We start from the raw sequence: 21,060 nt of genomic DNA, 5'->3' as shown, positions 1-21,060 counted from the left end.
CCTCTCAGCTGTATTAACTGGATACGTAAGTCAACTTTTTATTTACTTACATAATACCAATACTCCCCCTTGAAGGTAAGCATATGCCTCACCAAAACCAGAGTGACCAAAAGATAACCGCTTTGAAAAGACTGGAAACTTTGCAGTTATGAGCCTCATAAAACAGCTTAAGCTACCTTAAATCTTAATGGCAAACACATAAGATGAGCAAATGCAGAAGTCACATTGTATGTAAGAACGAAAGAGTGGAAGTGACATATCCTGAGGGCAGATGATTAACAGCTAGCTCAGAAATTTGATTAAGCATGTGAACAGCGATACTTACTTCACAACTAAGGGAATAAACAACATTTCTCACTGACAATTATTATACAGATGAAAATAGTGCTTCAAACACATACGGCTTGCAAAAAAGACATTTATGGAGATTTAGAGGGATCTTTCCTTCCCCCAGAATGCAATACATTACTTCAATGAAACGTGATAGTAACATTCAATCTTTTAAAATGAAGACAAAATAAGTTGGAGCCTCGCCTCACACAAAAAAGCAGCAGCTTCAGGAGTAAGTTTTCTTGGCTATTGATAACAGTATGTCGTTTGGACACAGTACAAGTTCATGGAAAACATGAGGCTTCTGGTCCCTGATATTTAAAAAAAAAATCATTATCCGATAGTGAAAAATAAAGTTGAAATTATGTGGTCATGGTATGGTATGGCATGTCAAGCCTGGATGTAGAACAGGCCATGCACACAAGAAAAAGCTTCAGAAACTGCATAGAATTTAAATAATTTTGTAGAAAATAAGTTTTATTTGGCTCCTTTCGTACACTTTTTCAAAAAGAAATGCACATTCATACAGTTTGCCTTTCCCAGTGCATGTCTGGATTTGCTCACATAGAGCCATTAATATCAAGGCAAAAGGTGCCTTTGAAATCATTTCAGACACATTGTATTTTGACTGTAAAGCATCCGAAGTTACTAATTTTCTAATTATAACTTGGAAAGAAATGTTTCAGGTATTTCTTCTCTGATTCACACATATAATTGTCCTACACAAGGAAGAGGAGGCAGACCTGCAACAAAGAACTGTCAAACCAATGGCTAATAGTTATTTCAGGTAGAGCTAAAGAGAGGTTCTCTATTTCATACTGAGTTGGGATAGAAAAGAAAAACCCAGCTAGGTAACTTGCTCTTTTCAAAAGCTCTAAAACAGAAATGATAAAACATTGCTTCAACACTACAAATCAGCCATTGGTAGTGAGAGTTTGTTTGCAGAGAAAGCACTCTTTCCCCAGTTATTTCTCATGGCCAGGACTCTTTCCTGTCGATGGTGACTATGGAAGTCATTTCTTGCCGCTGCTTCTTAAACACTTCATGAAGAGGAGTAAATTCAGCTCAGACTTTCATACATCACAAGAGGTACTAACCCATCAAGTAGCCCCTACAGAAAAAAATTAAGATAAAAAAAAAGTTAGCAAACACGAGCAGCACTCCTCAAAAATCAAGAGACATATGGTCTTAAAACAAAAACTTCAGACTGCCAAAAACTCTGCTGACCACGGCTATTTAAAGCAATAAATCCTGTCCAAGGTACAAACTGGCCAGTTTAACTACATGCTCCTTCCTTCAGTTGATCTTTTTCAATGAACACTGAAAATGGATTAGCCTGTTCTCAATCCAGCTTTGGTAACTGTTTAGAATTTTTGAGGCCCAGGTTACACCCTATGAAAGGTTCTTTATTTGTACCCTTTACACAAACTACCAGTGTTAAGATATTCAGCATAACCTGACATTTTCTGGCACTCAACACAACTCTAGTCTCTTTTTCTCTTCCATTTCTCTGAAGCCCTGTTTCTTTAAGGAGTTTAAGAAAGAGAACTGTTAAGACACGCGTACTCAATGAAACAAGAAAATACATAGCATCAATGAAGGAAGAAAATATAGGGCAGGTCCCTATCCAGCTACCTGCTGCCAGGAACCCATCACTTCTGTGTTATGAAACAAAATTTTTAACTACACTGCAGAGGTTAAAAAAAAAAATATTTAAGAAAGGAGGAATGACAGTCATTCCTAAGTCAACACCTCAGGACCTCCAAACATCAGGTTTCAGCTATTCTAAACGAAATAGATGGACTGAGAAATAAAGAGTGGGGAAAAAAATTGAAAATCCTGCATTTGGATTTTGCATAGCCTGAAAGCTCCAGATCTTTCCTACTTTTTGATCTGTGAATATAGATGTATTAAAACATCACATACATTGTATGCTTCAATGTTACGTTCAGTTTTCCAGCAACAAAAAAAACCTGAGACATCATCTTTACTTTAGGACTGCTTTGAATGTTTCTGAACACTCGTTACTGCTGCCATCAGTTCTTCCAGTTATGATCTCTCACGTACACTGTCACTATAAAGTACTCGTTTACCTTTCTTCAAGTTCTTTGACACTTGCTTTTTCCTCAAAGCCCTACCTTGTAATTACTTTTATCTGACCAGCACATACTCAGCCTACCTTAAAATTCATTGTACGTCAGACTCACTAATCACATCTTCTGACATACCAGGAACTGTCACCTTTTTTTAACCACAGCACAATCTTACTGTAGCTGGCCCCAAAAGCATCACACCTCATTCAACGTAGCTTGTTCCAAAAAAGCGTTGAAAAAAGCAACTTATAGCCAAGCTGCAGATCTTTAGCATACCTCATTGTATTTTCTGTTACTCTTAAATTTTACATAGGTGCACATGAGCCACAAAAGAAAAGAAAAGCTGAGAGAGTATTAAATCACTTACGGTAATTTCATCCTCATGAAAACTCTGGCCATGAAGAAGCTCAAAAGCACGCTGACAAATCCAATAAAGAGCAAAAGAAACCTATTCAGCTTGGGGATATTTGGTGCATTCGATCGATCCAGAATTATGAATCCTAGGCCGCCCATTGTGAAGAGGAAGCTGGATGCGAGCCCTTCCATAATATATTGCCCATTTACTCTAAAGAAAAAAAAGGGGGGGAGGGAAGAAGGGAGAGTCAGAAAAAGATTAGTTTTAAAAAAACTAGTTACATTTCAAGCCCCATCTACTCAACCTGCTTTAGCTGTACAAATACACGGGATGATTAACTTTGATGACTGACTTTCCAGCAAAAAGGTATGGAAACTGATGTTATGCAATTACATTAAGGTTTTAATATGTAATTTATCTCCGGGACTGATAGTCTGCAAGGTGACCAGTCAAGCATACCAGTGATTTTACACATAATAGTGTATACTAATGGCTACCATGCAAGCTCATCAGTTTTCAGAAATATCTAGTCCAAAGTAGCACCTGGTTTCACAGAAGACTCGAGGCATGGAACCATGACCCCTGGGCCACTGAGTTTTCCAAGTCTTATTTCCATCCTGATGTTTAGGCAGCAGTGCCTGAATTCTCATCTTGGTACAAATCCCACTCAAAGCACTATGGCAGCACATGAAGCACATCTACTGGTTCCAGCACACAGCAAAAGCGGTTCTTGCCTGCAGTATGTTTTGCTACCGGCTCGCTGAGCCTGATTGTGGGGACCCAGCCTGAAAGCACCCCGGCTCTCTTGTCAGTCCACACTGTCGCATTTCCTTCTCACAAAGCTCGCATGGAGAGAGGGGAAGCAGAGATGCAGAAAGAATATTGCACCTGGATCACGAGTCTCCTGCTTCCCACAGTCACCAAACCTTTTTCCTATCCTTGTAATTAGCAATACTAGCAACCTCATAAAAGTGGCATGGATGAAACTACTGTGGATGCTAATACAGAAATGAAGATTATCATTATTGTCTCATATCCTGAAAACAAACAATTTCATCTTCTTTCACGTTGTTGTCACAGAACTGTACTAAAGTGCTATCAACTCCCTGCAATAGCCTGATTCATCTACAATGCAACAATCCAAGCCAGTCTGAGACATATCCTACATCTACTCCAAGTCAAAATCTGTGCATGAGGCGTGTCACAGACCTCACAGGTTCAAAGAACCTTTTTGGTATTTAACAAAAACCATTCTTTGTTTCCACACACATAAAAAACACAGTTACAAATGCAGATTTAACCCTCTTCAGACCAATTTGTTATTAAGCAGTCCCTACCTTATTTTCAGTAATAGAAGCAAAAGACTCAAAGAAGACACTGCTGTTACACATCGGTAACTGTCTTCCCCACCCTCAGACACAAGAATCCCAATTACATTAGAGTTTAAAAGGCCAGAACCAAAAGTTTCACAAACTTTATGTATGCTGCTATGAAATATGACCAAATGTGTCCGCATCCACTATAAAACTCAACTTTAATAGCAAGGGTTTGAAAGAAAGAGAAGTACTGCCAGCTCAAAACTTTTTTCCTTGACTTTTGACTTTGAAAAAAGTTTTAAAAGGACTGAGTTTTCCCATTTCCATTGATTTCAATGCTTCTTTTTTTTCCTAAATATTTGCAAACCAAGGACTGATATAGAACACACTCTGCCTTGCACAGAGAGCTCAAAAAAAAGCAGATGCACAGCTCTGTAAGACGGCTTTGTTCACTTTTGCTTAGGCATTTGCAGCACCTCGCTTGCGGGGGCAGAGGCCTTCTCCTACCTGTATGCCAAGAAGGCCACCGGCCTCTGATGCCCGTGTTCGTCTGTCATCGACCCCACGCTGGGAGGTTCCACGATCACGTCATAGATAATCCCTGCGGGGAGAAAAGCAAGCATCACCGTTGACTCACGGCAGCAAACAGCGAGAACTGCCTTAGCACCGCAGGGACGCTCGGAGTCGGCCGAGGTTCGTGTTTTACGACGGATTTGGAGCCGGACCAGTGGTCAGCAGCATCAGTGGCTCTGCTACCCGGGGGTGTCCCCCTCACACCGCCCGCCCCACCGGCCCCGGCCTCACCTCCAGTGATGAGGAAGTAGGACACCACCACCAGCGCGTAAACGGTCATGGCCGAGGGCATGTGCACCCAGCTCGGCCGCTTCAGCTTGATGTTGGGGCACTCGAGCACGGCGAAGGGCAGGCGGTACAGCGTCTCCATGGCGGCGGCGCGGCCCAGCGGACAGCCGCTGCTCCCCGCCCGCCTCGCCCCGCCTCGGCCGCCCTCCGCGACCGAACACGAAGGCGGAAACGGAAATTGGCTGCTGCGTCCTGACAGGGGTAAATTAACAAATTAAAAAAAAAAAAAGCCAATCTAAACGAAACCACCCAAAAGTGACGCCCGGGCAGGAGTGACCGATTAAAGCTGAGCCTTTTTTTTTTTTTCTGAGGAAAAGCATCTGGAAACGCAGACCGCCCGCTGCCGGGGGATCTAGGCATCTTACTCACCTGCCAGGATCCAACAGCCCTGACGTGTCGGTGCCGGGTAACGGCCAGGAGCTTGGGGCGGGGCCGAGGGCGGTGCAAGGGGCGCGGGCCCCGCCCCCGGGCTGGGCAGCCACGTGGCCGCCCCTTCCCCGGCCCCGCCGGGTCGCGGGGCTGGCGGCCGCGGACACGCGTGTGCGCGTACGGATACATAAGCGCTCGCCACCAGCCTCACTTATGGAATACTCCCTGTGGGGAGGCGCAACACCGGCCCCGCAGTCGCCGCCAAGGGGCGGGAGCGCTCTTTGGGCGAAGCGCCCCCGAGCGCGGCGGCAGTTTCCTGGCGGGGGGAAGGAAAACCCGCGCCCCGGGTGTGAGCTGCAGGGCCGGGCTGGGGAGATGCAGGCCCGAGGAAAAGAAAAAGATCCGGAGTAGGCCTCACCCGAGTCCCTGTGTTTGCAGGGGAGCGGGGCCGGGATGCCCCTTGCCTGCACCGCAGAATGCGGTGTCCGTCCTGGCCAGCAGCCGGAGGGGACCCCAACAGTTGCACACTGAGACCGGAGGGCAAAAGGCGCATCAAACCAGTAGCTGCTGACAGCGAGCGGGGTACCTGTGTGCGTGCAAACCATCTTACACGCCTCTGTAAGTGTGCAAACACCTCGTCGGCCCAAGCCGGCAGCAGGGCCACCCTCCCACTGTCCTCGACTCGGCTGAGGCTCGATACGGAGAGAACCACCCAGGCAACACGTAAGGGAAGAAAAATTCCCCATTTTGAGTGGAAGCTTACCTAGTTCCTCTTGCTTCATGAACAGGGACAGGGGAGAGCCCTTCTCAGAGCAGTTCCTGTCTTCTCTATACCTTTATTTGAGCTGAGGTCGAGTCTCCTGACAGCACGGGAAGGGTTTCCTTCAGAAAAGGCACCCAACAGCCAGGGACTGAATCAGAGCACTAGCTGAAAAGAAGTAACAGGTCCATAAAAAAACAAACAAACAAACACACCCCTACATAGGAAGACTGCTGCCTTTCAGCAGACACAATTTAACACCAGAGAGAGGCAATAAAAAGCACCTCAATACCAACCCTTCACTCCAGAACACGTGAGCATGTTTAATAAAAGCGCACGCTCCAAGTGAAGGCGCCCTACCTCGCCGAGCCGTCCAGCCTACTACCCACTGCGCAGAGGGCACCAGCAGCCCTGAGAGGTATCACGTCCCCAAACAACTGCCCCCATACCTACGCTGCAGCCGTCTGCTCAGAGAATTACTTTTCAAAACTGTAAAAAAAATATTAAGGGCCTTATTGCCATTTCACTGACACTTGCCTAATAACTGCTTTTATTTCTGCCTGCAGTGGTGATACTACTTCTAACTCATACCTCAGTTGCCCTTCAGTGCAATCACGTTACTATAATTAGCCGTTTTCAGTCTTAGCCCTCCTGTTTGGAAAAATCTCCCTCTCACTGCGATTTGCCTGTCAACAGATGTTTATGACATTTCTTCTCATTATTCCAAAAGTATTCTCCTCCCTCCCTCTTGCCCCCTCTCCAACAGCCCCAAGGAAAACTCCGATCTCACAGCTTTTAGTGTAAAACAAGTGCACTTTTGGGGCAGGTTAGACACGCCTGGCCTTACTTGCCACTTCTGCTTTAAAACCATTTTTCCAGCATGCCAAAGTACTGAAGTTTGTACTAGCACAGTAAGGCAAGAACTAATAAAATTTTAACCTTGTAAACGAACTATAGTAACAGCACCTAAAAATGTCAGGGTACTAATGTTAGTCTTAAAACCTCCTTTAATCAGCTACAGCCTTTGGAACAAGTTTTAGCATAACCCAAGCTGAGGAGGAAACGTTTCGCACTTCAAGCTACATGAGTTAGCTGCAACGTTCATCCATTTTGAGAATACTGACAGAATTACTTTAATGACTTGGGACACTGTGAAGAAATTCTTGGGGAGGTACAGCTCCTTTCACCATGCATGGTGTTAAGCCAGTTATCCTGGATCACAGCCATCTCCTGTCATCAAACCCAGGAGGCACCAACACCACCGCTGTGAGATTGCAGGCAGTTGACCCAGGGTACCAGCCAGCTGCTGCCGAAAGGGCAGGTCTTTTCATCAACTCGGTTTTCTGTGATCTGTTTCTTGGCTGACTGCACAGCCTGACAAGCTTCAGAGCTAGGCACGGTGTGAACAGACACCGTACAGTCAGGAGGAGAAATCTGCACACGTCTCTCAGAGCCACAGCCTGAGCAGACTCCACAAGTGATCTTAGAAACCTCTTCAAATGGCATCCTCAATGCTCCCAGTAAGTCCGCGCGCTCAGTAATTATTTCTCCTCTTTCCTTATTCCGGTGGTTGAGCTCACTACTTTTTGAAAAAATACTTAAAAATCCTAAACATTTGTTATTGGTAAAAATAGATACCCGCTTCTTGTCATACTAAGTCCCAAAATTCAGAGTTGGGGGTGAGGAATACCACTGCACCCACAGGTAATGCAAGAATTATCCCGAGTGTGTTAAAGCACGCCTGGGTAGTGTTAGAGGCACATTTACAGAATGAAGCAAAGCAGCAAAACTAGCCCATTTCCACCTTTTACAATTGCTTTTTACATTACCATTACATCCTCGGTGACAAAGACCCAACAGAACTTTGCTTCAAGTTTCAACAGCAGAGGCCCAATTCGTTACCCTAAACCAGAATACTGGAAGCCATTAACGGTCTATCCCACCCAGGCCCCAGAGCTCTGCTTTTACCGTACCTGTAACCGCTGATCCAGGAAGCGCCCAACAACAAACAGAATACAACAGCTTTCTTCCAGGAGATCCAGATGTAGCATATGTAGCCGTCCCGTGGATACAGCACTGGCTTCGAGAAGTCAGACAATGCCCTGCCCCCCTCAGATTCAAGTAACAATAACTACAGCACATACTATTTAAAAAAAAAATCTACCCTCGGCCCATACTAGCTCACTGCTTCTTCATCTGACAATCTCTCTTCCAGTCTTTAGTCATAGTCTCCCTTTGTTTGCTTTTCTTTTTCAGATTCCTAACTTTCTTCTGAGCCAAGTCCTCTGATGACATCATACACAACTGTTCCCATGAAAAAAAAATGGCACTGCTCGAAGTTACTCCAACCCCGCTACAGGGCTGTGAGACAGCCCTGTTTAATCGGGCCTCCTTCCACCTGCTTGATTTCCCTGTGTGCAGGCAGCACAGACCAGAGCATCCTGACTTACGGGTTTTGTTGCACCAGAACACAATTCTGCATTTAACAAGCTGTGAGAAGCAGCTCCTACCAGCTTTGACTAGCACGTGGAATGACAGGACACAAGAAAAGTAGAGCTTTCATTTATTGGGCTGAAACTACAAATAGATTCACTTTGACTTCTGGCTCTGTGCTTGTGCCTTCAACACTTTCACAACGATCTTCTGCTCCTCAATAAGAAAAGCTCGTTTGATTCTGGAATGGAAAAACAACAACTTTAGGACACGTATCCACTTAAGTGAAAACACAAAAATAAGACAAAGTTACAATTAGTTTTGCTGTCTCCAACGTTCATTGCACATGTGGTGTTAGTTCCACAATTACATAAAAAGAGAAGCCATCGATGTTCTTGCCAGCATCGAAAGACAGGGACAGCGGCACTGTTTGAATGCAGAAGTTTGGGGAAGAAGGCCCAGTGTGCCTGCAAATTTAGGGCAAGCGGCTCGTAGGCAAACAAGGCAATACCTGATGGCTGAACACTGGAAAAATTACCACCTTCACTAACTTTAAAGGCAAAAAGCAGAACTCCTCACTGGCAAACTAATTTAGCTGTTCTCAAGTCAGAATTGGTGTGACCAGTCGTGGTCAGCTCTCTTCCTTAGAACTACAGAAAACTTTATGTGAGTCCAGTTATCAAAACAAGACCAGTTCCCCTCTCAGGATTAAAGCTTCTTTGCACATAAACAGAGAAAACCCTGGGAGGTCAAGTCATGCCTAAATATGATTATTTCTGGAAGACACATAGGGCCACCATGCAGATGGACTTAAGTGATAGTACTCAAATCCACAGCCTATTTGATGATTTCGAGTTAAAAGCACAAATATGCCACACACTCTTCTACCTTGAAACATTAAAATGCCATTCCATATGCGTTTGGTATATATGGCTACTGCTGCAGTACACAAAACCTACCAAAGATGCCTGAACAGACGCAGGAGAAAACCTGCCAATTACAGGGAAGGGGGTGACTGTGTTTTTTGGTTTAGGAAGAATAAGAATAAGGCATACTCATGTATGCGACCTACCAAGCTCATAAAGTGTTTGGGAAAACGCTCAGGAAAAAAAATAGCTTTTAACACATAAAGTTATGCTACGGATGTGCAGCTGTAACAATCCGTCTTCAGTGGCACCTAATGCGATTTAACTTGGAACTCACGCAAGCAAAAAAAAAATGCTGGCAAGGTTTGCACTACAGATGAAAAAACTGGCATTAGAGTGCCGACTCCGGAGATCTGCTTTGATTACCATTCACAGAGATGACATATTCTTTGTAATTCACAGTTTTTCCTCCAACTTGCCACGGAAGTAGAGGATGTACAGCTGTTACCCAATAAAATTTAACTGAGTGAGGCCCAGCAAAGGCCGTCTTAAAGCTTAACCATGTAAAGATGCTTAATATACAACCAATTAATATCTTTGAATCCCAAAACACCGCAAAGCCAAAAGCTCAACTGATCTTACACTAGTATCCTTGCGTAAGACAAAAGAATAGGACAACAGAAGAGAAAAATCTTTACTATGGGGGCTGAATATAAAATAAAAACCCAGAATGAGCAGACGGTTTAGCACCAAAGTAACAGTGCAGTAAGAAATCATGAAGAACATAAACCCTCTACAACAAAGGAGCTGCACGTGCAGCAACCAGCCCAAATCCAAGGGGCAAAACTCACACACATCACTGCTCGTGTGCCCCATGCTTACCCCCCTCCATTTTACCACATCAATGTCAGACAAGAGTCTTCAAAATTTTGGCCCACGTTATGAGAACAGTGAGATGCAAAAATCTCATACAAAGTAACCTCAAGAATAAAGCCAGCTTTCTCTAAGCTCACCTGTCGCGGACACACTTAGCACACATGGAACCACCATAGGCTCTGCTAACGTGCTTCTTCGTTTTTGACAGCCTCATAAGAACTTTAGGACGCACAGCACGAACCTACAGAAAGCAAAAATGAGAAGTGTATCATACGATAGTAATTTCAGGTAACAGCCATATTAAGAAAATTCACTTCAATAGTTTAAAAGAAGCAGCACCACCCGAAGTTGACTACTCAAGATGCAAAAAAGTGACTGAAGTCACAGCTTGTCGCACATGCCGTCTTCAGCATTCATAAGCTGATCTTTTCATTCTACCACAGAGGTTCACCAACAGATTCATCGTTAAAAAACTGTTTATAAAATAGATTTTCCCAAGTGTAGGAACCGCTCAAAGATAGACATTACTCAAGCGTTCCCATCACTGTTAAGAGCAATGGCCTTACACCAAAAATACATTTTGGAGAAGAATACCGCGTTAAAAACATTCATTCCTTTTTTGTAAAACTGAAACTCAAACTTGGCTTATGTGGGTTTTTTTAAAGCCTACCTAATAGGTCCAATTTAGACTTTTAAACCTGCTTATAGAATCACCTCGGTCTAGTTCTAAAAATTTCAGCCAGGTACAACTTATAGAACAAGAAGGTTCAGATGTAACAGCAATGAGAACCACAAGCATTAAAGAAGCACTTACTCATTAAGCTTTCAAAGCTTGTTTTACCAGTTAAACTTTACAACATTCAGATAAGAATATTTTAAAGAAGAAAGTTGTTCCAACTATAATTCAACAAGAAACAGGCATATTACTTGAAAAGGCTCTTCGTACCGAAAAAACATTGCTGTAAAAAAAATGTTATGCCAGTAAGGCTAATACTTACACCACGAAGTCTTCCTGGGCATATACCACATGCCGACTTTGGTGCCTTCCCTACTTTCTTAGTGTAAAGGTAAACAATCCTGTTCCCGGGTGTTCGGGACCTAAATACGGCAGAGAAATACTCTGTTAATGTAACAATCAAAACTGAAGCTTAGCGTTCTTAAAAATTAAGTTAAGTTTTCTCAGTCACTACGGCTTACTTACAGTCTGGTCTTGTTGGAAGCTGTGTTGTAGGACAACCTACGGCGGTAGGTCAGGCGCTGCACCATTTTTTACACCTAAATTAGTCAAAAACAAAGCAGCACTTGTTTAAGGGCTCAACGTCCGCGTAGAAGTTCACATATCACAGCATCACCTGCACCGAAGCACCAAGCGAGATCTGCATCAGCAGCTGCTGATTCTGTATTGGTATTAACAAAATTAAAGCATTTCCTCATCAGTGACAGCCAACACATTAAAAAAAACCCAAAACAAAACACGTGACAGTGGATAGAATGTGATTTGCAGTGAAGATTCAGCCGAACTAACTTGTACACAGTTCAACATCCTGGTCTTGCCTGTATGACGTCATGCTCCTCTAGAAAACTGTTTAAAGCTTTACCAGCTGCGTGTTTTCTAGTCAACGTAAGCTTCGGTGGCAAGGCTGAAAAACGCGCTGAAGCAAACACAGCACCGTCTCTTCCTATCTCATCCGACAACAAACTGTAGCAGCCACACTCTAGGCCCAGACCGGAGCCTTCTCCGGGCCCAGCACAACGCGACGAGGGCAGCGAAACCCGCAGCACCCCCGACTCTGCAGCGGCGCAAGGGAGTAACGCCCCAGCGAGGCGCCGGCCGCCTTCAGAGCCCCTCAGGGCAAGCCCCCGCCGCCGGGGCCGGCGCTCCTCGGGCGCTGGGCCGGGGGGAGGCGGCCCGGGAGACGCGGGCCCCTCTCGGGAGCCCCACCGCGGAGGCCTAGGGAGGCCCGGCCTCCCCGCCGCGCAGCTCTGCCCCCGCCGCCGGCCCGAGCGCGGGCAGCAGCGCCGCCGACCCCTCGCCACAGTCCTCCGGGCCGCTGACCGCCCCCGGCTCCCGCCGGGACGCGGATGGGGGCGGATGGGCGCCGACGGCCCTGCGCCACCCGCCGCCATACCTGTTGCCGCCGAACCCGGAAGAGGAAGCGGAAACGCCCGGGTCAACATTGAAATAGTGGCGCTCTGGAACCCGGAAGGAATAGCGGCGCCTGCGCGCTGTACCCGACTCCTGACCGCGGCGGGGCAGGGCGCCGCCATGCTATACGGAAGCGGAGGCGAGCGTGTGGCGCCATGTTGTACGGCTGAGGCGGGGCGGGGCGCCGCTCAGCGGCAGGAGCGGGGCAGGCCCGGCCCAGGCCAGGTGGCCGCGGCCAGCGGAGGTGATGGAGGCGCTGGAGCGGGGGGGGACGTGGTAAAGCGCGACAAAATCCTCTCTGCTGCAGATGCTTCACTTTTCCAAGGGATGCTATGCACATGCTCCCTCCCCTCCCCCCCCCTTTTTTAATTTTTTGTTTGCTTTACTGAAAAGCTGTTTTTCTAGAACACCAGCTTCTTTCCTCAGAAAGGACATTTTGTTCTTTGTTGTGGTAGTTACATAGTTGTAGGCCCATAAGCCATTTCTCAGTCTGCTGTTCTAAGCTCTAAATTACAAATCACTCATACACGCTTTTCCACACCAAACCGGCAGAGAACACAGCTGGAAACAGTGTGCCCTTAACGCAAAACTTAGGCGGGCAAAAGGCTGGTCCCCTCGGAGACTGCGCCCCTTGTCCTGCCAGCCTCAGCGGGGAGAGGTTTGCACCTTCCTTCCTTTCGCAGTGTTCCAGTTGTTCAAGAATACCTTGCCTTGAGCACCAAAGTGCTACCCTGGCTGTGCGCCCTTCCGCTCGAGACGCCCCCGCTACCACCCGGCCGACACCTGCCTTCCCGGGCACTGCACCAGTCTGACAGGCTGATCCCGAAACTGGGCTCTGTGGAGAGCAGCGCAATACCGACATTTGCCTAACACCTCCTCGCTGCGCCGGCAGCGGCACCGGGGGTCTTGGACAGAAAATCCTCTTCCCTGTTTACCAAGGCGTGTACTCTCTCTCACGTGCTCCAGGGCAGGCGCTCAGGCAGGAGTATGAGGACATAAAACTTTCTCTTCTGGTCAGGTCAAAGGTCCACCTGACCCCAAATCCCGTTTCCAAGCCATAGGTCCCTAGGAAAAGTATAGGGGAAGCAGGACGCGGCTAGTTGACCTTTCCCTTAATACACCCTCCCCACGTTCAGTAGTCGGCATCTTACAAGCTTCCTGAGCTGGGTCGTGTTTTCTGACTTTCAAGTTTAATAGCCTCTGGTAGATCCCTGAGGAAAAGGAGAGGGGAGGGGAGGGGAGGAGAGGAGAGGAGAGGAGGAAAGGCAAAGGCAAAGGCAAAGGCAAAGGCAAAGGCAAAGGCAAAGGCAAGGCAAGGCAAGGCAAGGCAAAGGGGAAGGGAAGGGAAGGGAAGGGAAGGGAAGGGAAGGGAAGGGAAGGGAAGGGAAGGGAAGGGAAGGGAAGGGAAGGGAAGGGAAGGGAAGGGAAGGGAAGGGAAGGGAAGGGAAGGGAAGGGAAGGGAAGGGAAGGGAAGGGAAGGGAAGGGAAGGGGAAGGGAAAGGGAAGAAAAAAGAAAAGAAAAAAGAAAAGAAAAAAGAAAAGAAAAAAGAAAAAAGAAAAGAAAGGAAACAGCAAGAGCTAAGGGAGCATAAGATGGCTTGTCAACAGCCAGAAACAGCGGTCCAGTGGTGTCAGATCTACCAAATCTGCGGTTATTAAAAAATAAACACACAAAAGCTACCCCTGTCAGCCCCTTGCCATTGCATTAAGCACTGCTTTCGCAGGAAGGAAAGGAGGAACGCTCACTAGAAAAAGCCCCACTGGATTACACTTCTTCTCCCAGACGTTTGTTTCAGCTCCCATCCCACGCATGCGGGTCCCTGACAAGCTGAGAAGCATGTTGACAAGCAGAGCTGGCCTCTCCGCTCTGAAATCAGCAGCTGGCTGGCAATAGGAAGGCCCCCGCTATCCACTTGTGGCCTCCCCAATGGATCCTGATCTCACCCCGCCACGTGGCACTGACGCATCAAAGACCAAGAGATTTTAAAGCACGCGTTCCCATCCCTTCTGCTCCCCAGCCTCTGCCGCTGGTGGTGGTCCCGCTCTGCCGCACAAAGCCCATCCCCTCCTTCCCGCAGGGCATGTGAATGCGCTGTGACCGCTGCCGCAGTTGGTGCTGACTTGTACGGGCAACGTCTTCATATGGCGTCAATGGGAAATCACCACCGGCAAGGAGCGCAGGGTTGGGCCCAGCGGCTGTAGGCCCTGAAATGCTCTCGTGCCCCGCTGGCCTGAGCAATGCTCTGCAGCGATAACCAGGGACCTGCGCATTAAATATGTAGGATGCTGCTGCCATCGTTAGCGGCTTCAGCTTTGCTTCTGGAGAGTGGCGGGTGCTCAGACAGCTTTGATGTGTGCTCCTGGCCTTATTTACGGGTTTGTAACTCGCAGTTCATTGTACTGCATCCCCCCTGTTTTCGATCTATAATTATTATTTTGGTTAATTATTGACTCTTTTTAAGTGCAAATTATGGACACCAGAATTTTTCTAATTCATGAAAGAAGAGAAATATGTATGAACTAGATTTTAGGGTATATTTAAAATAGGAGCATATTTCAGACGACAAGTAAATTTCAGAGCAATTAGAGTATTTAATATGAACTTTCTAGGCCCAGAACCCTGAGGGGAATAAGAAAGCCAATTAAATTAGATTAAATAAACATGCCTAAATATAAAAGTGTAACAGAATCCAATTGTTAAAGAACAACACTATTAAATTATGATGGAACAGTTTAGTTTAGATGTTGTCAGTGCAACAGATTACTATTTTATTATTGAACAACGGTATTAATATTTTTTTGAACTTGCCTGATTTGGGCTCTAAACTCAACTGGTGTAAATTTTAGGAGCTGTCTATTAAATTCCAGTGGTTCACTTCTGCTGATGCGCTGGCCTAGTTTTTCAAACATTTTCAGTTTATTTTGTAAGAGGAACAGGGCTGTCAGGCAAATGGCTCGCCAGAGCATCTAGAAATGTTAGCTTTATGACAACTGGTTTAATGTTATCTAATGTGGGGATAAGGTTTGAAGCAGGAGCTCACTAAGCCCATTTTGTACAGATTAGTGCTAGTCAAGTGATTCTCTCATGTTCTCTGCTACTCCTACCTCTTCACAGGACCGAACCGTCTCTTTTGGGAGCAGTTATTTTCCATGTCCGACATGTCTCATTAAGTCTTTCTGCACTTTCTTCTTTCCTCGAATACAACAACGGGGCTGGATTAGCAAATGCACAACCCATCGACTTGGAAAAGTAACAGTGGCATCCTATAAAACCCATTTTTTCTCTGCCTAGGATGTCAGTGGAAGCATAGGGCCTGAGGATGTGGGCTTTTCTCCTTAAGAAAACTGGAGGTTGGCTTCCAGGGTGTATTTGCTTATTGGCAGTGTAAAACTGGAAACCTCTTTTCCACCAGAGATGATTAGGAAGATAATCATCTCTGATGGCAGATTAGTAATGATGTGGTGCGTTTTGCACCAGCCAGCAAGTTGTCACCATATTCTGTTTACTGCACCAGAAGAACGCTTTGTTCACAGTTTAAGACCAGTTCTTGATATGTTGACCATCCTTGCTTTCTTTTCCACACGGTCCTCTCCTTACCTCTCTTTTATCTGAAAGTCCCTATCTATGTGCACAACCGTTCGCTTGGTCACATGGAAAGTTCCACCAGAGTGAGAGCGAGAATGGCCAAATGAGTAAGGCTCGATAAACCTGGCTGGACCCCTGGAAAGCATCCCCCTTTATTTTCCTACCCTCCTGTCCCACTTCCAAGGATCTCCCAGGCCCCACGAGGACTCTGCTGCTCCATCAGCCTCTCTCCATAGATCCTTCTAGGGCTGTCCTGCACCATAAGCTTCAATTAAAGAATGAGAGGTTGTTTTTGCTCGTATTCGCTTGCTGTCATACCGACCTAGACTGGCAAATTCTAAGAGGCATGGGAAGGAAAGTGAGCCTGCAAGCACATACTGGGTACTGCAGAGAGGAAAAAAAGTGATAGCTGAGGGATGTACTGCTCCTGTTAAGCCACAGCCACAATACCATTTCTATGAACAGCGAATGGATATGTGTTTTAGAATGTCTCATTGAAATCAGAATCCAACCTCAGGTGCTGCTTGGATACAACCAGCAGAATTAGGTCTGTAAATGAGGGAAGGAAGCGAGAAACCTTGGAAAAGCACTAGCAACTGCCAGAAAGGGAAGAAAGAAGAGGTCCTATGGTCCATTGCCTCTTCAGAGCTATTTTTTTCTTAAAAATCTCATTCCCTTTCCTCATTAACTATGTGGCATGTGTCACAATCTGATTATATTCATTTATATCAACATAACCTTCCACAACACAGACCTGTGCAAATTACGTTATGAGAAACTGTAGTTCATTTCCATTTCAGTGGAGCTTGTTAAACAAGCAAAATTATTTTGTAGCAAAGGGAAAAACAATTTAGTGGAATGCTCTCCTAGCATAGGAAGTACATAACATCATATTTGGGTTGAAACTTTTTCTGTCAGAAATGTCATAACCCCGTAAGAAAGAGAATTAAAATCCCGTTATTTTAATTTACATCTAGCCATGAGATAAGTAAAGTTATCATTGAAATTCTAATTAAATAGGATGATTGACTAAGGTAGGACATCAAAGAAGAGAAGTGAATATGATAAGTCAAAGTCTTATTAATTAGTCCGCGTGGAAGAAATTCCAGGGACGTCAAGCTGAGGCTGCTGCAAGGAGAAAAAAAGCAGACAAGAAAATGTGTGTTTCTTTGAAGTTAGGAACTGAGATAGTGATGGAGGTAATTGTGTCTGACTGGATCCAGTAATGAAGAGCCGTAAATCAGACCTAGGAATCGGAGGAAAGATTCTAGTAACGAATGTGGCTGCCCCCCCTGCTGCGAAGAAACAGAATGCAGAGCTGACTAATTGACCCAGTCTATCTCCCAGTAGCTCTCTGTTATTATTTATTAATTTTTAATTTCTGAATTATTTACGTTCTGGGAAATTATTTTTGACAGCCTGTTAGGCGTGCCAAAGTTAATGGAGGATGAAAGGACCGGTACTAGAATTAGCAGGGATGTAGTCACAGGCTACTGAATTTAATGATTTTGGAAGGGAAAATTGATTTCACACAGCGTGTCACTTTATACTACTTTAGGGATACACCAGCTATTTGATTAATTGAGGAATAACCAACTCAAAGTATATTTGAAGTGTAAATGAATCACAGTGCTCAGCTGTTTATTTTTCCCCTTTTCTGATGAGAACACCGAGTTTGCTTAAAGTTGCTGATTAAAACCAATACAGGTAGGCCACATACTCACACCTGCTTACTTTCTCCTGCCTTAGAAAAAAAAAAATAATCCCACCATCTGGAGGAAACATACAATCCTCCATCTCACTTGGGATGGAGTTCGTCCTTCCTACACAACGCCTAATTAAATAGGCTTTGTGTGCACTCCCCCTCCCCCTGCGGAAAGTGTTTAAGACGGAGCAGGGTGCCAAGCCTGTGGGCAGAGCATGCAGCTGAGACGTGAATTCTGCATGGTGGCGGCTCACAGCTGCTTTTCATCCAGTCCCTGAGATGAAGTAGTGGTCCCTGGCCTATGAATCTCCCGTGTCAGTCCTCCTGGTGCAGCAGTGTTATGTCGGTCCACCCATCTACGGTGCAGAGCAATGAAAAAATAAAGGGGCTCTGCGCAGCTCTTCCAGGCTGTGAAAGCTGTATTTCATCCTCGGTGTCAAATGCAAGGTAAATCCTGTCTGCTGCTCACTTCTAAGCCTTCCAGCCATCCAGGCATCAAGGGCACGGAGGCAATCTTTTCCCAGCAATGTGTATAATGCTGTAGGCAGCTCACATCTCCAGAAAGACTCGCACTGGAAATGTCTCCAGAGCTGCTCGGGATCATCACCTCGCTGGTCCTTCTCCTGACAGCAGCTGCCTGAGGCGAGGGGTACGGCCGCATTTCTCCTGCCGTACGGGGAGGATGTGCCTCCCGGTGTCCTGCACCTGGGATCAAAGGGCAAAGCGCCCTCCCTGGCATGGCTTCCTATGGCAGACTTGGGTAAATCACTTCATTAATGGCAGTGTAATCAGCTGTGTGGGCACTCATGGTCGTTACCGTGATTTTGGGTGTCTGTACTGTAGTGTTTTTGCGTGGCTCAGTGTGACCTCCCAAACACCTTGACAATCTAGTTACCTAAGTGCTAGTCCTAACTGGTCTAAGTCCAACTTTCCCAGTTTTAAAATAAGAGTAATTAATGTTACTATTTAATAAAATCTCAGGGATTCTGTGAAGGCAATTAGTGTGCAATTCTTTATTTGCAGAAGTTTTGGGAGAATAGTAAACACCAAATACTAGAAGTAGCTGCTCCTTTCCACAGAGCTGCTTACCACAAGAAATGACTCAAAAACATCTGCCGTAAATTGACATGGATCCCATGAACAGGTGAGAAAGGTATAGGCTAGACTCCATTTTGAGTCCAATAAACAATAAAACTCCTTTGAATTGACTGGGACCAAACTATTGAGTGAGAGTTTAAGTGTTGAGGGGATCTGGCGTTTTGGACATTTTGCTGTTGCTTTGTTCTTTAAAATAGGAAGGGCTGCCTACCATGGCAAATGTTGAATGATGAAAGGTCAATCATGCATCAGTGTACCTTTAAAAAAATATATTTGTGTTCATGATTTAAAGATACATGAAGAGGTACAGGAAGGTTTTGCTGCCTAGGTTCTCTAAGGGGCTTATAATTCATTTAAACATCTCCCTAGGTTATTTTTCTGAGCACTTCAGGAGCACTAGGAACATTTCTTTGTGATGTTTTACTGACGGGAACATGCAAGGCTAGCCTGGGTTTTTCTGTTACCTTTTGGATTATACCAGCGACAATTAGCTATGCAAGGAGGATCGGCTACAACAGGGTGTTAGAGGAGATGTGTGACCTGTGGTCTCTGCTCCGGGGATTCCTACTTTATCACTTTTTTCAGCATGTGCAGACTGGACTGGCTCCTAGAACAAAAGCCTGAAGAAAAACTATTTTTTCTGGGTCTCCCAAATCTGTGAGAGATCTTTGGTTTTATTTTGTGATTGCTATTAAAACTTTCAAAAGAAGAAATACTGTGCATGATGTTGATAAAACAACAGAAAATACGATTTTCAAGATTGCACTTTTTGTTTGTAATAAAATTGTATCACTGAAACTACACTCACTGCCATGCAATTCTGAAGAGCTCAATTCACCGGCAGCAGAATCGAGTGCCCCAAATTTCATAGAAAATGTTTTCTATATTTATATGATGTCTTAAGAAACAGCGAGTCATGTCTTCAGAATTGCAGAACAGTTAGGCAATTTATGCTACTTGAAGATCTGTCTTACAGTTTTAAAATGGTCAATGGAAAACCAAATACTTTCTGTAGTACATGTAGAAATTAACCCTAAAATACTTACATTCAACAAATGCAACTAAGTATTTGGATGAAGATGATTTAGTGTGCTCTGCTGTCTATACTGGAATGAATCCATCACAGAACTGGCTTCTCCCTATTTCAATATTAAAACAAAAGGGGTATGCTTGCAGTGCAGCACCCTGGGAATTCAGCTCAGAAGTCCAATTAACAACAACTAATTCCCCATACTGCCTATTTACCCCTAAGAGTTGGCTAGATATAATGTCATGCATTTTGCATTTAAGCTTTTAATGCCCAGAGGATAACAAAAATCTATCCTGATCACTTTTTATTTTCATCATATGAAGACAGAAGAAAGCATCCCCCCTTCCCCCTTCGGTTACGTGTATCCATATCTCGGCGCTAAGTCTATGAAAGGAGCTGTCTCCTGCCTTCTCCCCGTGCCTCCCTCCCTACTTCTCCACAAATGCCTGCCTTCTTTAAGAAGACAGGAAGGTTGCAATCCCTTTGGATGTGTTTTCCGTATAGATAAGTACATCTTAAAACAATGTAGAATCATTCACCTTTGAACGATGATCTACTGCTCATTCGCTGGACCAAGTTTACTGCCCTTTAGACTGTCACACTGTATTGTATGCAGCGTATACTCCCCTCACACTGGTTTTCACCACAGGAGCTATCAAGGTAGTGCCCCGCTGTGAACATATTTTAAGAGCTGTAACTGTAACATACTGTATATGGTAATGACCATGCTATAACATGCTAAAGATTAGGCAAATACTTTCAATAATTAGAATGATCTTCTGCAACTCAATTTTGCTTACAACGTAAGTCAGGTTTGAACCAAATTCTCCAAAGGTAAAAGTCCAGCACGTTACTACACACTTTAAATGCAAAAGGGAGAGAAGCAGAGAGAGAGAGTGCGTATGCACACATGAGGCTTTGGATATTCCTCGCTAGTTACAACCTAAACTGTACATTAAAAATTAGGGACACATTAAAATATCTAGCTATCTGTCCAGATACACTTTTACTGGTGTTTAACAGAAAAAATTAAGGCCTACAAGTACCCATATACATCTGTATTTATGAAGTTTTGCGACAAAGAAATAATGCCATATGACACAAGATCGCCGTGGCTGAAGGGAATTTGGAAGTAAAAGGAAGTGGTTTGAGAAGAAAACAGCGGAGCATATTAAAACTTAAAGCATATCACAATGCTTGATAGCAACACAAAATGTGACGCTGTACTGAAAAAAT

At 45.0% G+C, this 21,060-nt stretch overlaps 2 protein-coding genes across 2 annotated transcripts; both read right to left on the bottom strand.

Annotated features, from left to right (window-relative positions):
* Positions 1–398: 398 nt before the first annotated feature.
* On the bottom strand, positions 399–5,096 carry OSTC (oligosaccharyltransferase complex non-catalytic subunit). Its single transcript, XM_076336880.1, has 4 exons — positions 4,899–5,096; positions 4,602–4,695; positions 2,791–2,988; positions 399–1,441 (listed from the first exon to the last, which is right to left on the bottom strand). Exons 1-4 carry the CDS (start codon positions 5,035–5,037, stop codon positions 1,423–1,425), a joined length of 450 nt encoding a protein of 149 aa, XP_076192995.1. The 5' UTR covers positions 5,038–5,096; the 3' UTR covers positions 399–1,422.
* Positions 5,097–8,630: 3,534 nt separating this feature from the next.
* Positions 8,631–12,424, bottom strand: RPL34 (ribosomal protein L34). The gene is made up of 5 exons (XM_076336879.1): positions 12,389–12,424; positions 11,461–11,534; positions 11,258–11,357; positions 10,397–10,500; positions 8,631–8,758 (listed from the first exon to the last, which is right to left on the bottom strand). Exons 2-5 carry the CDS (start codon positions 11,523–11,525, stop codon positions 8,674–8,676), a joined length of 354 nt encoding a protein of 117 aa, XP_076192994.1. The 5' UTR covers positions 11,526–11,534; positions 12,389–12,424; the 3' UTR covers positions 8,631–8,673.
* Positions 12,425–21,060: the final 8,636 nt, after the last annotated feature.

Source organism: Aptenodytes patagonicus, chromosome 4 (genome assembly GCF_965638725.1).
Source record: "Aptenodytes patagonicus chromosome 4, bAptPat1.pri.cur, whole genome shotgun sequence".
Taxonomy (NCBI): Eukaryota; Metazoa; Chordata; class Aves; order Sphenisciformes; family Spheniscidae; genus Aptenodytes; species Aptenodytes patagonicus.
This window is presented reverse-complemented; position numbering and strand designations above follow the sequence as displayed.

What these genes read in the sequence shown, in the direction of transcription:
- OSTC (XM_076336880.1), bottom strand. Translation starts at nt 5,037, where the DNA reads ATGGAGACGCTGTACCGCCTGCCCTTCGCCGTGCTCGAGTGCCCCAAC. An exon ending in CTACTTCCTCATCACTGGAG is followed by an intron (nt 4,696 to 4,898) that starts GTGAGGCCGGGG and finishes TTCTCCCCGCAG; the next exon opens with GGATTATCTATGACGTGATC. An exon ending in GTGGCCTTCTTGGCATACAG is followed by an intron (nt 2,989 to 4,601) that starts GTAGGAGAAGGC and finishes TTTTTTCTTTAG; the next exon opens with AGTAAATGGGCAATATATTA.
- RPL34 (XM_076336879.1), bottom strand. Translation starts at nt 11,525, where the DNA reads ATGGTGCAGCGCCTGACCTACCGCCGTAGGTTGTCCTACAACACAGCT. An exon ending in GCTTCCAACAAGACCAGACT is followed by an intron (nt 11,358 to 11,460) that starts GTAAGTAAGCCG and finishes TGCCGTATTTAG; the next exon opens with GTCCCGAACACCCGGGAACA. An exon ending in GCTAAGTGTGTCCGCGACAG is followed by an intron (nt 8,759 to 10,396) that starts GTGAGCTTAGAG and finishes TTTCCATTCCAG; the next exon opens with AATCAAACGAGCTTTTCTTA.